The sequence below is a fragment of the Amphiura filiformis genome, chromosome 14 (genome assembly GCF_039555335.1).
Source record: "Amphiura filiformis chromosome 14, Afil_fr2py, whole genome shotgun sequence".
In the NCBI taxonomy this organism is placed as follows: domain Eukaryota; kingdom Metazoa; phylum Echinodermata; class Ophiuroidea; order Amphilepidida; family Amphiuridae; genus Amphiura; species Amphiura filiformis.
In genome coordinates, this window is record NC_092641.1 from 5614119 (window position 1) to 5628674 (window position 14556).

Here is a 14556-nt window from a genome sequence, read left to right on the forward strand (position 1 = left end):
GAATATGGGAATATTCTTGCAATACTTTTTGTTAATCGAAGGTCGAGCGTAGACATATTTTTAATGTATCGAATACCGACAAATCCGTGATAAACATATGTTTAATTCTTTATCAAAAAGCTTTGCCAGGTAAATCTTTCTGACAAAGTCTGAGCAGAAATGTTAGTTTTCCACATCTAATTTGTTGACCCTTAATATCATACCTGGACATTCCTGTGTATTGCACCCTTGTTCGTCACTTTCAGCACCGACACAATCAGTTGACGGGTTACCACATGAAAGACATGTTCTTGTGCGGGATTGGTCACCACAGCATGATGCAGAACAGGTAGCCCATGCTCCCCATGATGTCCAAGCTATACAAGAAAACGAATGAATTAACAATTTGTAAACAATTTTACGAATATGGGAATATTCTTGTAATGCTTTAGACATTTTTTTGATATATCGAATACGGACAAATCCCTGATAAATATATGTTAAATGTTTTATCAAAAAGGTCTGCCGGCAAATTTTTCTGACAGAGCACTCATCAGAAATTCTCCTTTAACCACAGCCTAATTCTCGCTATTCGCAATAAGGGCGCCGCCAGCGGTTTGCGATGTAATCGTGATGTATCATGGGAAAAGGTCGACATCCAAGTCCGCGGAATACGAATATTACCATGCTATTACATAGGAACACGTGACAATATTTTTTTTAGTTTGTCAAAATAAAGGTGTTACACCCGAATCGATACTCAATAATACTTAATAATGTGATTTGAAATGTGCACAATTAATTTTTTCTCTATCGATTTGCGTGTAATACCGTTATATTGACAAACTAAAAAATATTGTCACGTGTTCCTATGTAATAACATGGTAATATTCGTATTGCGCGGACTTGGATGTCGACCTTTTCCCATGATACATCACGATTTTCCCATGATACATCACGATTACATCGCAACCGCTGGCGGCGCCCTTATTGCGAATAGCGAGAATTCGTTGATCTTTAATATCATACCTGGACATTCCTGTGTATTGCATGGTTGTTCGTCACTTTCAGCACCGACACAGCCAGTTGAAGGGTCACCACATGAAAGACATCTTCTGGTGCGAGACTGTTCACCACAGCATGATGCAGAACAGCTACCCCAAGCTCCCCATGATGTCCAAGCTATACAGGAAAACGAATCAATTAATATTTGGAAATTTGAAACAATTTGACAAATATGGGAATATTCTTGCAATACTTTTTGTTAATCGAAGGTCGAGCGTAGACATATTTTTAATGTATCGAATACGGACAAATCCGTGATAAATATATGTTTAATGCTTTATCAAAAAGCTTTGCCAGGTAAATCATTCTGAAAAAGTCTAAGCAGAAATGCTCGTTTTCCACAACCTAATTTGTTGACCCTTAATATCATACCTGGACATTCCTGTGTATTGCACCCTTGTTCGTCACTTTCAGCACCGACACAATCAGTTGACGGCTCACCACATGAAAGACATGTTCTTGTGCGAGATTGGTCACCACAGCATGATGCAGAACAGGTAGCCCATGCTCCCCATGATGTCCAAGCTATACAAGAAAACGAATGAATTAAAAAATATATTCAAATTTGATAATTAACAATTTGTAAACAATTTTACGAATATGGGAATATTCTTGTAATGCTTTTCTTTTATCGAAGGTCGAGCTGAGACATTTTTTTGATATATCGAATACGGACAAATCCCTGATAAATATTATGTTAAATGTTTTATCAAAAAAGTCTGCCGGCAAATTTTTCTGACAGAGCACTCATCAGAAATTATCCTTTAACCACAGCCTAATTCGTTGATCCTTAATATCATACCTGGACATTCCTGTGTATTACATGTTTGTTCGTCACTTTCAGCACCGACACAACCAGTTGACGGGTCACCACATGAAAGACATGTTCTGGTGCGAGACTGTTCACCACAACATGATGCAGAACAGGTACCCCATGCTCCCCACAATGTCCAAGCTATACGGGAAAAGTGATCAATTTAAAAATATATTTTAATTTTGGAATCAATAATTTGTAAAATAATTTGACACACAAAATATGAGATGAGAAATTTCTTGAAATATATATTTTATGGAGGGTCAAGCTTTGACCTGTTTTTGTTTTATCGAATACGTTCATATCTATGATAAAACGTTTAATATTTTATCAGAACGGTTAAACCTTTCACTATAAAGCCTCAACAGAAAGTTTCCTTTATCCACTACCTAATTTTTAGACCCTAACTATTAAACCTGGACATCACTGTGTATTGAATGTTTCCTTATCATTTTCTACCCCTTTACAACCAGTTGACGGGTTACCACAAGAAAATTTATTAATGGGAGTGTTCTTGTAATCATTATTTTTTATCAAAAGTCAAGCTTAGACTTATATTTAATGTATTGAATACGGACAAATCTCTGATAAATATATGTTAAATGTTTTATCAAAAGGTCTGCCGGCAAATGTTTCTGACAGAGCCTCAGCAGAAATTCTCCTTTAACCACAGCCTAATTTGTTGACCCTTAATATCATACCTGGACATTCCTGTGTATTGCATGTTTGTTCGTCACTTTCAGCACCGACACAATCAGTTGACGGGTCACCGCATGAAAGACATGTTCTTGTGCGGGATTGGTCACCACAGCATGATGCAGAACAGGTAGCCCATGCTCCCCATGATGTCCAAGCTATACAAGAAAAGGAATGAAAAAAAAAAATATTCAAATTTGATAATTAACAATTTTATCGAAGGTCGAGCTTAGACATTTTTTGATATATTGAATACGGACAAATCCTGATAAATATATGTTAAATGTTTTATCAAAAAGGTCAGCCTGCAAATTTTTCTGACAGAGCCTCAGCAGAAATTCTTTAACCACAGCTGATTCGTTGACCCTTAATATCATACCTGGACATTCCTGTGTATTGCATGTTTGTTCGTCACTTTCAGCACCGACACAACCAGTTGACGGGTCACCACATGAAAGACATGTTCTGGTGCGAGACTGTTCACCACAGCAAGATGCAGAACAGGTACCCCATGCTCCCCACAATGTCCAAGCTATACGGGAAATGTGATCAATTAAAAAATATATCTTAATTTCGGAATCAATAATTTGTAAAATAATTTGACACACAAAATATGAGATGAGAAATTTCTTGAAATATATTTTTTATGGGGAGTCAAGCTTTGACCAGTTTTTGTTTTATTGAATACGTACACATCTATGATAAAACGTTTAATGTTTTATCAGAAAGGTTATACCTTTCACTATAAAGCCTCAACAGAACGTTTCCTTTATCTACTACCTAATTTATAGACCCTTACTATTAAACCTGGACATCACTGTGTATTGAATGTTTCCTTATCAATTTCTGCCCCTTTGCAACCAGTTGACGGGTTACCACAAGAAAATTTATTAATGGGAGTATTCTTGTAATCATTATATTTTAGACTTATACTTGGTGTATTGAATACGGACAAATCTCTGATAAAAAGTTATGTTTAATGTTTTACAGACAAATGTTCTGTCAGACAAACCAACAGAAATGTCCCTTTGTCTCCATCCCAATATTTTAGACCCTTGGGAGCACGTGTGGCCGAGTGGATAAGGCGCCCGACTCATACTACATATGTTGTGAGTTCGAGCCCCGCCCGTGCCAACGTGTTGTGTCCTGGGCAAGGCACTTTATCCTCATTGCCTACTGGGGGATGTGGTTGGGTTGGATTGGATGTTTGTATAGTTGTTTATTTCAATGTTGCAATATTGGCGCTGATTAAGCTGCTGCCTGAAAATTGCATTGTGTCTGTTTAGGTGTATTTAATGTACATTTCTAGCAATTTGACCTGCGGGTCACCATTAGAATTTGAAATAAAACCTTCTTTTTTTTTCTTCCTTATCATACCTGGACATCCCTGTGTATTACAAGTTTGTGTGTCACTTGTTGCACCTGTACAATGAGTTGACGGACATGTCCTGGTGCGATATTGTTTACCGCCACAACATGATGCAGAACATGTACTCCATACTCCCCATGATGCCCAAGCTATATAGCAAAATATAAATAAATTCAATGATTTCAGAAGACAACGATTTGTTCTTTCATACATGCATAATATACACAAGGTAAATGTATATGTATAATAAAACACCATGCCCGCGAGAGTGTCTTTGAATATCTCTGTTAATATTTAGGTCTAAACTCTGTCTGGGGGGTGTGTCTGTCATACTGCAGTTACTGTTCGTTTTCCTATACACAATACACAGTGCTCTCACAATTGACGCGTGACCTTACAAATAGTGTATGTTAGAAGTAATAGGCAATTGCCTAGTTAACCTCACTGTGTAAAAAATAACCGGCCAATATTAAAAGTATTCTCTAAAATTCTAGAAAATATAGTTTTGTAACATGTCCTAAATTTGCGATATTACTGTGGCAAAAAGTCATTCCACTATCAAGTTAGTAGATTTTCAGATGGAATCATAGTAGTTGACCTGTTTACCTTTCTTGAGGGTTTTTTACTCTCTTACTCTCAATACGTAAGTTTCGCTACACTAACGACACCATTATGGTGACCTTAACACAAGGGCCGAGTAAGAGTTCGGTGTCAGTGTGAATTATTTATAACCGATCGACAGCTTGCCTCACTTTGCAAACCAACGGAATTTGTCATAAGTTTGTGTTGCTAAAAGAAACAACCGTGAATCTAGTGTCACCCCTTGCATTTAGTGTTCGCTCCTGTTTGCACAACTAACGGGGGTAAAGTAATAACAATAATAGGCCTAATTATTATAATATTGCATAATTTCTTACCACAATATGTAGCACGGTTCATAAGTTCATCAAGTATGTCCTTCTCCCAATTTTGTCTCATAACCAATAAACGTGGGTCATCTATGAACCACAAGTCGCCATCTTCATATTCCACTTCACTTCTTGGACACGTTTGGGCATTTTTAGGTGCTACCACACCCTGGCAAAAACATATTTCCTTATATGGAAGCGACCATCTCAAGGCACCGCCTCTAGAAGGGTCTGGCCTTTCTTTAAGAATACAAACATAACTCTGCACCACAGCTAGATGAGCTGAAAATATATTTAAAAACAAAATTATAATAGAACCTTATTATATTGTTGAGCGTAGTCAAACACGCGACCTTCGATGTATCTCAAGATTTCTGCATCGTTAATGATCAGATTAATTCTTTAGCGTAGTATATAGCAAGATCTGAGCAATTCTGAAATTTGACTCCTATAGAATTATATATTTTTGAGGTTAGTTTACTATAAAGCCGATTCTGGACCTTAATCACAAAAAGTTCACGGGATTTTCCGGGGGGCACTTCAATTTGAAATGGATATAGGTGTACTAGAGTTGGCACTTTTGCACTAAGGGCCATTCGGTGAGAGCAAAATGTAAAAAATATGGGGTCATTGGGTGAGAGCATGAGTTTTGGTATTCGGTGAGAGCATCAAATGAAAAAATGAGGGTCTTCGGGTGACAGAGCATGTGTTCGTAAAAAAATATGGGGTCTTTGGGTGACAGCGATGCTGAAAAAGGGGTCTTAACAGCCCTACATACGCATCACCTCCAATGTTGAGTGCCCCCCTTCGGGGATTTTCCTGGCTGCTTGCATAAAATAATTTCTTCGGTTCTTAATTTTTTTCTAATACGATAACGTATATCTTAATGTGTTTTTGTATATCAACTTACCTGTCATAACAAACAGCAGTTGAATAATCAGTAAGGTGTTAGGCCGGTTGAACACCCACATGATAAAAGAGCTGAAAATACAAGAATCAATAATAATGTATATTTACTTCATCTGTTCATATCACAATCTGACCGCTAGCCTTTAGTGTGTCAGTCCGAAAATAAAGTTTGGTAGCAAAAAAAAAGGGTTCGCTAGTCCGAAAAAAAAGAGTCCGTAATTTTCTGTTGTGTAATTTGAAAATCGTCTGTGATCTGAAAAGTTATATAATCATTACGCATTACGCATGTTACTGCCACCGTATTTATTTATTTATTTATTTATTTATTTATTTATTTATTTATTTATTTATTTATTTATTTATTTATTTATTATTTTATTTATTTATTTATTTATTTATTTATTTATTTATTTATTTATTTATTTATTTATTTAAAGCAGAAATAATGAGGCAAAATGAGAAAAGGGACCGCTTAACGTGAAGCTCTATCGCATATTTCAATGTTATAATAGTTATACTAATTCACAATTGCTTGTATCCTACAAACACAACAAAAGTTGCTAATTCCAATTAGGTGCAAACTGGGAGAAGTGTAAACATTACAAATGATATGCCCAAAAACCAGGTTTGAATTTTTTAAAATCAATTTAATAAATTATGGCTTTAAGTTAGTGGGTAATAAAAGAAAAGAAAAGCCATTACATTACTTACATTTTTGTAACATCTACTCCATTTCATATGTCTTCTATCTTCCAGTCCTCCTTCCGAATTGAGTTAAAACAGGTTTGGTTATGAATTGACAGAAGGTGTAAGTGCGACCAAAACGACGCTTTTAGCGAAATGATCCGTTGATATGAACCCCAACGCATGCGTATAGCATTACGACCATAAAACGGGTTTAATTTGCATAATTGGTAGGCTATGAGATAATGAGAACTTGGAATACGGATAGCATTAACGGAAGACAGTTGAAAGGATACCAGGCGGCCGTATGCAAGATGACATCTTGAAGATGTGTATTAAAATGTACAATGCACATGCACATAAATAATAATATCAATTCATTTTATTTACGATGTTTAACGATTTGCTAAAGATACTAGATCTAGGTATAGATCTGAACCTAGCCGTAGCCGTTTAGCAAAATCGACCCCTAAATGAACTTAGACGAAATGACTCATGAACTTTTACCTTTCGAGTCATGAATATTTTTAACATGTTTAGAATGTGGTAAGACCATTCCTGTTGAATTTGAGCTTGATTGGCCCCTTTTTAAATTGGACTTTTGACTCCTAAACTTTGACTTTTGGCGTCATAAATATTTTTGACATGTTAATGATGTCGTAAGGATCATTCCTGTTGAATTTGAACTCAATTGGACCAACCTTAAAATTTGACATTTGACCCATAAACTTTGACATTTGGGGTCACAGATATTTTTAGTACTTTCATGATTTCATGATTTCACTTTACCCAATTTCAAAGTGTCATATCTTAAAATTAAAAAGGGCTGTTTTAACGACCATCTTTCTCAGAGTATTTGGTGAAAAAGTGAATGAAAAAAATTTAAATGACAAATGTGGCGGCAGTTTTAAGTCAAAGGGTCAAAATTGAGTTTATCCACGCGTATAAAGCCTATGGCTGCTGCTTCACAGCACATATCGGCCTGATACTTTCAGCTTGGCACTCTCATCATTGATTGGTATGGACTCCTTGAAAACTCACATGGTAAAATGACTGAGTCGATTTTAAAAAGCTCAAAATAATAGATAGAGACTCTACTTCACGAATCTGACTTTAAGCACAAAAATTCAACTAACCTTGAATTTTCGATGTGTGAGACACATCCTCATCAGAAGAAGTCATACGATGTTGTGATGGATTTGCCCTTTTGTTGACCATTGGTGACTTTTTTTCGAATGAGGGCGTTGTATAGGTTGGCAATGTCTATGGATCTGTTATTACTAACACTAAGAAGACCGACAGCAAATTAGGAATCACCGGCCTATCTATGAGATCTTTGAGTGAATAGGCAGATGCAGTCGAGCGGAGTCGATGAGTATCAGTACTTCTCAATAAACAGATAAGGTCTTCCAAATAAGAAAGAGCTTCCTCATGGAGACATTCGTAAATCTACAACAGGATTTTGTACTGAATTCTCTCTTTTATAGTACAGGGAGCCAATGGGAGCAAAAAGCCGAACACGCGCGTCAAGCAAGTTAATGTGACCATCCACCACAACTGAGCCCGGATGTCGCCAGTGCCACTATTGAGATATGCTCCATTGACAATAGGAAACAAAGGATTTATTGACTGTTTTTTCACTACTTAAATGTCAAGTACTATAGACATGATATACATCATTTTAAGGCTAATTTCAAGCAGAATATCTCAAAAATGATGATTGGCGACTTCAGGGCTCAGTTGTGCTGGATGGTCACGTTTGTGCAATCATGGTAATCAAAGCACGAGAAGGCCAGTAATCCCTGATAGCATTGTGACAACCCTCACAGATGTTTGATGGCATGCATACTGTATTCATTTGTAAGCTAAGTTGAGGAACAAATAGCAAGGAATTTTTCTACAAATTTTATTATCATGAAATAAAAGAAACAACTCATATTATTGGGCTAAATTAAACTTAAAATGCATGTTAATAGCGCCTTCAATTGTCACGCAAATATACAATGTATACAAAATTAGCACATAAGGGCAGCAGAAAAAGGTGAAAATTTTGATAATGAAAGGAAAATCGTTAAAAATAGCTAAAAAATATATCCGTATATTAGTATTGTCCAGGTCTAGGATTGAAAGTTATATAATGCTTTGTTAGAACAATTAATAAAGGATCACATCAAACAACCGTGTCCTCCAAAGATTCCTTTGAAAGTTGATAGATCTATACAGAGGGAGCTGAATTGCTCTGACATGTTGAGGGGGCATCGATAATAACGCATAGGTTATTGCAATGCCCAGGTTCTTAGATATTCAGGAGGGATACATTCAGACATCGCGAAGTATGAGCTATAGAATGACAAGGGGTGGTAAAACACACGGTTGCTTGAAAAACAATGAAGTCTGTATTGCCTTGATTTAGTTGCAGTGGAGTGTGTTAGCAGCCATTCACTCAATGATCTTTGAGATACAAGAAATGAATGGGTAAGGGAGAATCAGCCTGGATCATGGGCCCTGGTTAGAGAGTAATATTGGGGGGGTGGTTGAGAAATTTTGGCGAGCCTGAAAGGGGGGTAAGCATGTTTTGGCAAGAGGATGGAAAGCGATAAGGCTTAGGAAAACAGTAAGGAAATGCTTAATTATCGAAATTTTCCTGCTCACTGATCATTTAAGGTTTGCAAATTTGGATCATCAAAAAGATTTTTTGACAGGCCGATGGGGTGGGGAGCGATTTTTGGCAGGCGAAGGGGGTGGAGCAATTTTTGGAATGCAATTGACAATTTACCCCCACGGCACATACTATTTGCACAGCCTCTAAATTATTTTATCACTCTAATGCTGCGGTTATCGGATGGGAGCTGACGCTGGATAGAGCGCCATCATCGTCTGTTTTTCATTGACATTGAGTCGGAAAAAGTAACAAAATCAGGCTTTGAGGCAGTCTACAGATCCACGTGACTTTCAAAGTATTTATTGATTTGCTTTACACAAGCAGTAGGTGTAACCATTAACATCAAATGTGCTAAATATGTAACAGGCATTTACGCAAAAATGCGTGTTACGCAGAATTGTGTATCCTATTCTTCACAGGGAATTTAATCTCTCATCACACCAACAAATCACACCAAGAGACAAAATAATGCACATTTATTCAACTTCATATGACTTACAAATTAACTTACAGTATTTAAATGGCTTATAAATGTTCGAGTCACCTCAGGTTTACAATAAACCTGTACACTAGCCTGTCATCACACCGATAAATCACATCAAGGGAAAAAATAATGTACCTTTATAGATTTATTCTTCTCCACATAACTTGCAAATAATGAACTTGCAGGACTAATCTGCGATTATCGTGTGTAATGCAGGATTTGTTATCATATTCTTTACTTTTAGTATAATAAATCTCTCATCACACCGATAAATTACACCAAGAAACAAAATAATGTACATTTATAAATTATACTACTCCATATAACTTACAAAAATGATAATGAACGTAGTACTAGTATACTAACGAGTAAGCAGGCAATTATTAGAAAGACAACTGTGAAGCAAGCATGTGTCGGGGTCACACTAAATTCACGGTTGTTCCATTAGCAACGCCAGCAGAAAAAAATATATTGTATTCAAGGCCAGTGTCGTAGGTAGGGTAGTGGCGCCAGTGGGCAAGGATACTTAACGGTACCCCCACTCCCTGAAATAATTACACGCGGATCGCATTACATTTGCACAAATACTACTAATTTGGTTATAATCAAATTAAATGTTGGTCATAAAACGGTCTTTCAAATTACTATTTAATAGTATGTTGAAATACGCTCAAATAGAAGTGTGCAAAAATTGAGACTTTCACCTTGGAGGGGGCGCTGGATTTTGTGTTTCAGAGTATGACTGCGAAGCAATATAAGAATATATAGTTTTATATATCCGGGTGCCAAGAGGGAGCTCTTGAGATAACCGAGCTATGAAGTTCAATAGTCACACACGTTGATTAAACATTAAGGTAAAAGTTATAAAATATCACATGTCTGATCCCAAGAAATAAAAACCAACAACAGCGGTTATTGCACCGCAAACTGGTGGACCGAATTAAGCCTATCCGGTTGACCCCATATGACCTTTGACCTCTGATGACCCTTGACCTCGGATGACATTAATTAATTTATTAATTAATTCAGTTATTTACGTTTTTAACTGACTTTACTCTCTGTACAATTTTCATGTGTAAATTGGTTCTTTCTGACCTATGCAGAATATTTTCAGTTCTTCGTATTATGTAACTATTTGAGGGTCTATGACAGCTAACTTAAGAACTATGTTAGGTTCTACTTACAACTTTTTTTCTAAGATAACATAACCACCAACACATCATCAGCAAATCACATAGCATGTTTACTAATATGATACTACAGATTGCCTTGCAAAAATACATGTACAAAACTTTGTTTCCTATGACTATTATTACAAACAAACAACCCTATTATACAAAGGCCTATACCCCCAATCAGTGACGAATTTGATAGCAATGTAGATTTATCTCGCAAAACTACACAACGTAGTCGTGTTATTGTCATTTACTGTGGGTAGTAGATTCTTTTAATTTTTTATAATAACTAAGTTATTACAATTTGAGACTATTATTTCTTTCCAAATCAGAGCATTTTTCAAGATTTTCTTCTGCTGTATTGTTTTGCTGGAACCATATGTCGTATATAAAGCAGTTATTATCTCAATCCGCGACGCCCTCAATATTTCTTAACTTTCGACTTTTTGCGCGATTTTAATACTCAATGATGTACTCAAGGCTAAGCTTACAATGCTTTAATTAGAGTAAAATTAGGAGTTTTTTGGCAATAAAACCAGAATTCTGGTTTTATTTGCCACTATATTGCACTGGAATGAAGTAGCAATATTCTCTGTTTTACCTCATTTGGTAAAAACGACAAATAAAAACTATATTTCAATGCAAATCGCGCATTATTGCTTAAAAATAAATGTATACATATATATATTAATTATAACAGACAATGTGTAAATTTACTCCATGTTTATTCACTACAGTCAAAAAAGGTGGATGGCTGCACTTAAAACCACATAACAAAGGAATTGTAATATAATATTACATAACAAGTGCATGATCAGTTAGGCATGGAAATCACAATCCAATTATAGCGTCTAAACATTAGTTCGTTGATAAATGCTCATTGATAAATGCACTTAAGATCAAAATGAACAAAGTCAAAAGTCAATTACATGGTATTATAACATTGATTGATCATGTACTCAAAAGTCATATCAATTAAAATACTTGAGCAAATTATTGTGTTGAATTCACTCAAGAATGATGATTCCATAATTGTCCTTCCAGCAGACAAGAGAAAATGAACAACTTACTGTCTGAAGGCGATACTTATCAGGTCATGAAGAAAGATCCCACCCTATCTCTTGAACGCAAGATAGGAAAGGTCATCTCTGAGTTGAAGGAACAGAACAAGGTTGATAAGAAAAGGGCATCACATTTGATTTTCTGTTGACAAGGGGCAGTCTTCAATGAACGGCTCTTTTCATAGCCACCAAAACCTTAAAAATCAGCAGATAGGCGAGGTCTGCTTGTTTCTGTAGACAAGGGGCAGTCTTCAGTGAACGGCTCTTTTCAGAGTCATCAGTAGGCAAGGGACAGTCTACATGTCTCATTTTTAGGTACTTTGTCCTGAAGAAGTCAGAGCTACTCCTGACGAAAGCTTGACAGTTCTAAACTTGTCCGACGGCGATCCCGCTAAAAAACCCACTAATAATTGTTAAGAATTCCCGTCGTAAAAGCCTATCCCACAATTTGTTTCGTTCATGTTGATATAAATGTTGCATAACGAATTATTGCAGAAAGAATTCCAACTGGCTTAAAAAATTTCCCACGTACATTAATGTTTTTGGAATATTTCAAAGAAATTTTAAACTTCAACATTAATGTTGGTATCAAAAATCACACGTAAAGCTGTAAGCACTTGATCTTTGTCATATTTGGTTCAAATGTTCTTTCGAAAGTTAAAATATAATAAATTTGCATGACCTAAAGAGTTAAAGTTGGAAAGCTTCCAATTGCAGAAATCAAGGTTTTCTCAGACACACAGTTATTCATCTTCAGTAAAAGCATGAATAACAGTTAATAACATAACACCGTCGGATTATAAAACAGATAATGTCGACTAAATTTGATGAGATGCACACACTTTAGGAAGGGGTGAGCGAGTATGAAAAAAGCACCCGTTGATCAAACTTGGAATGAACTGCAGTAATGCGCGCATTATATAATCGTTAATTTCTTCGCAACCAGTCAACCGAATCAAACAAATTATTCGTATGTGGTGCAATAAAATAGGCTATATGCGCTACATTTTAATTGTTTTGAATCTGATGTTTATTTCTCGACTTACGTTCAATTTTATTCACTCGGTATTTTTTTCTGGGACACCCTGTATTATAACATTTCCATACAAAATAGATTAGTATTTCTTTTCTATAAAATGTTAGCTTTTACTGTCAGATATGTCCCCTTTTAATTTTAAGCTGAACAACTGAGGTAAAGCAAAGAAAATTGAAATTTACTACCAGCGCCGATGTCGTCAATGCGTTTCACTCCATTCGGTTGTGCTACCACACGATCCTTTATGTGCCTCCATGTACATGTACATGCTGTGGATGAACATCGAGTACGCGTTCGACTAATATTTCCATCGTAATAATAAAACGACGGTTCCTGCGTTTTATTCAAAATCTCGGATTGTGACTAAACTACAGCACCTAAAGTCTTATTTTTCAGGGTATGTTAGCTTAATAAAGTACATTATAATTTTGTAAAAAACTGAATTTTGAAAAAATATTGAGGGCGTCTTCCTCAGCAAATGTTATAATATGACTTTAATTGCAGCACGCTGTTCTTTCTTTCTTATTAATTGTATTTAGTTTCCTCTTGTAGCGATCAATCGTTTCACATTGTGCTTATTTGTTCTTGTGCAGGATGCGTAGCCCCATTACCTACATACTAATCTTGTTATGATGCACTTAAACAGCACGTACTGATATTGAAAATATTAGGCACAAATAAAATATTGCTAGCGTACATTATTTAGGTATGAATAAAAAATGATGAGACGTTGCAATTAGCGTTGATAGCTCCGGATTTTTTTTTCATTGCCTCCGCTAGAACATGGAAAAAATTGGAAAATTAATATTGTAGCTACATCTAGACCTATGCTACGAACAAAAGTGCAACAATATGAGTTTTGATGATTTTTACGATCATCCAAATAAGCAAATCGCTGAATGGGATTTTATATTGGGCACTCAGATAAGACATAAGTCTAAGGAAAGTCTAACGACTGAGTCGCAAACCCTCTGATCGCTGATGTTATGTGACTTCCCCTTCTATGCCTAATCGTATGAACCAATCAGCAGTGTCATAATCATGATGACCTTTTTAAAGTTGAAATCACCCGACAAATCCCTGGGTTTTTTTTCATTGTTTAAATCACCACTGTTTCAACTAAATTCCTCAAAAAAGCTCATATCATTGCTTTGAATGAATGAATAAATGATTGAATTAAAGAATGAATGAAAAGTTGTTTGTAGTATATCATTTTTAATAAAAATGGCCAGGATGGGATTAACAGTTCTCTATAGTGGTCATTTGCAAAGAAAGTTCTAATCAGCCATTGTTCGATTATCAGGCTGGCATATCTCAGAATCAAGTTGCGACAACTTTTGGAGTTTCCTGCAGTATGATCTCTACGCTAAAAGCCCAGTTTCGTCAGACCGGAGATGTCAAAGATCGACCATAAAGTGGCCGCCCTAGAAAAAGCAACGGCTGCAGAAGACCGGTACATCAGGCTGCCAGCACTTCAAAACCGTGGACTAATGAAAGTGTGCATATGATATTCCCTACTTATGTTTATCAATGCAAATGGCGCAGACAATGACAGATTTGGCACATTTTGTTTAAGACCTCTCTGTCTTCAATCTGCTTGCTCGTGACACATACTATACTATTTAGACAGAACACGAGAAAGCTGTAAAAGAGATTGTTCAACACCGAGTGACACTTCCATTATACAAAGAATTAACATCAGTGAGGTCATATT

At 36.1% G+C, this 14556-nt stretch overlaps 1 protein-coding gene across 1 annotated transcript; it reads right to left on the reverse strand.

The window, feature by feature from the left end:
* Window positions 1–162: 162 nt before the first annotated feature.
* On the reverse strand, window positions 163–5802 carry LOC140169136 (coadhesin-like). The gene is made up of 9 exons (XM_072192394.1): window positions 5742–5802; window positions 4841–5113; window positions 3932–4072; window positions 2934–3086; window positions 2560–2712; window positions 1847–1999; window positions 1417–1569; window positions 1009–1161; window positions 163–356 (listed from the first exon to the last, which is right to left on the reverse strand). The coding sequence occupies exons 1-9, from the start codon at window positions 5800–5802 to the stop codon at window positions 163–165; spliced, it is 1434 nt and encodes a 477-aa protein (XP_072048495.1).
* Between the last annotated feature and the right edge of the window lie 8754 nt (window positions 5803–14556).

What these genes read in the sequence shown, in the direction of transcription:
- LOC140169136 (XM_072192394.1), bottom strand. Translation starts at nt 5,802, where the DNA reads ATGTGGGTGTTCAACCGGCCTAACACCTTACTGATTATTCAACTGCTG. An exon ending in TAATACACAGGGATGTCCAG is followed by an intron (nt 3,087 to 3,931) that starts GTATGATAAGGA and finishes TTTCCCGTATAG; the next exon opens with CTTGGACATTGTGGGGAGCA. An exon ending in CAATACACAGGAATGTCCAG is followed by an intron (nt 1,162 to 1,416) that starts GTATGATATTAA and finishes TTTCCTGTATAG; the next exon opens with CTTGGACATCATGGGGAGCT.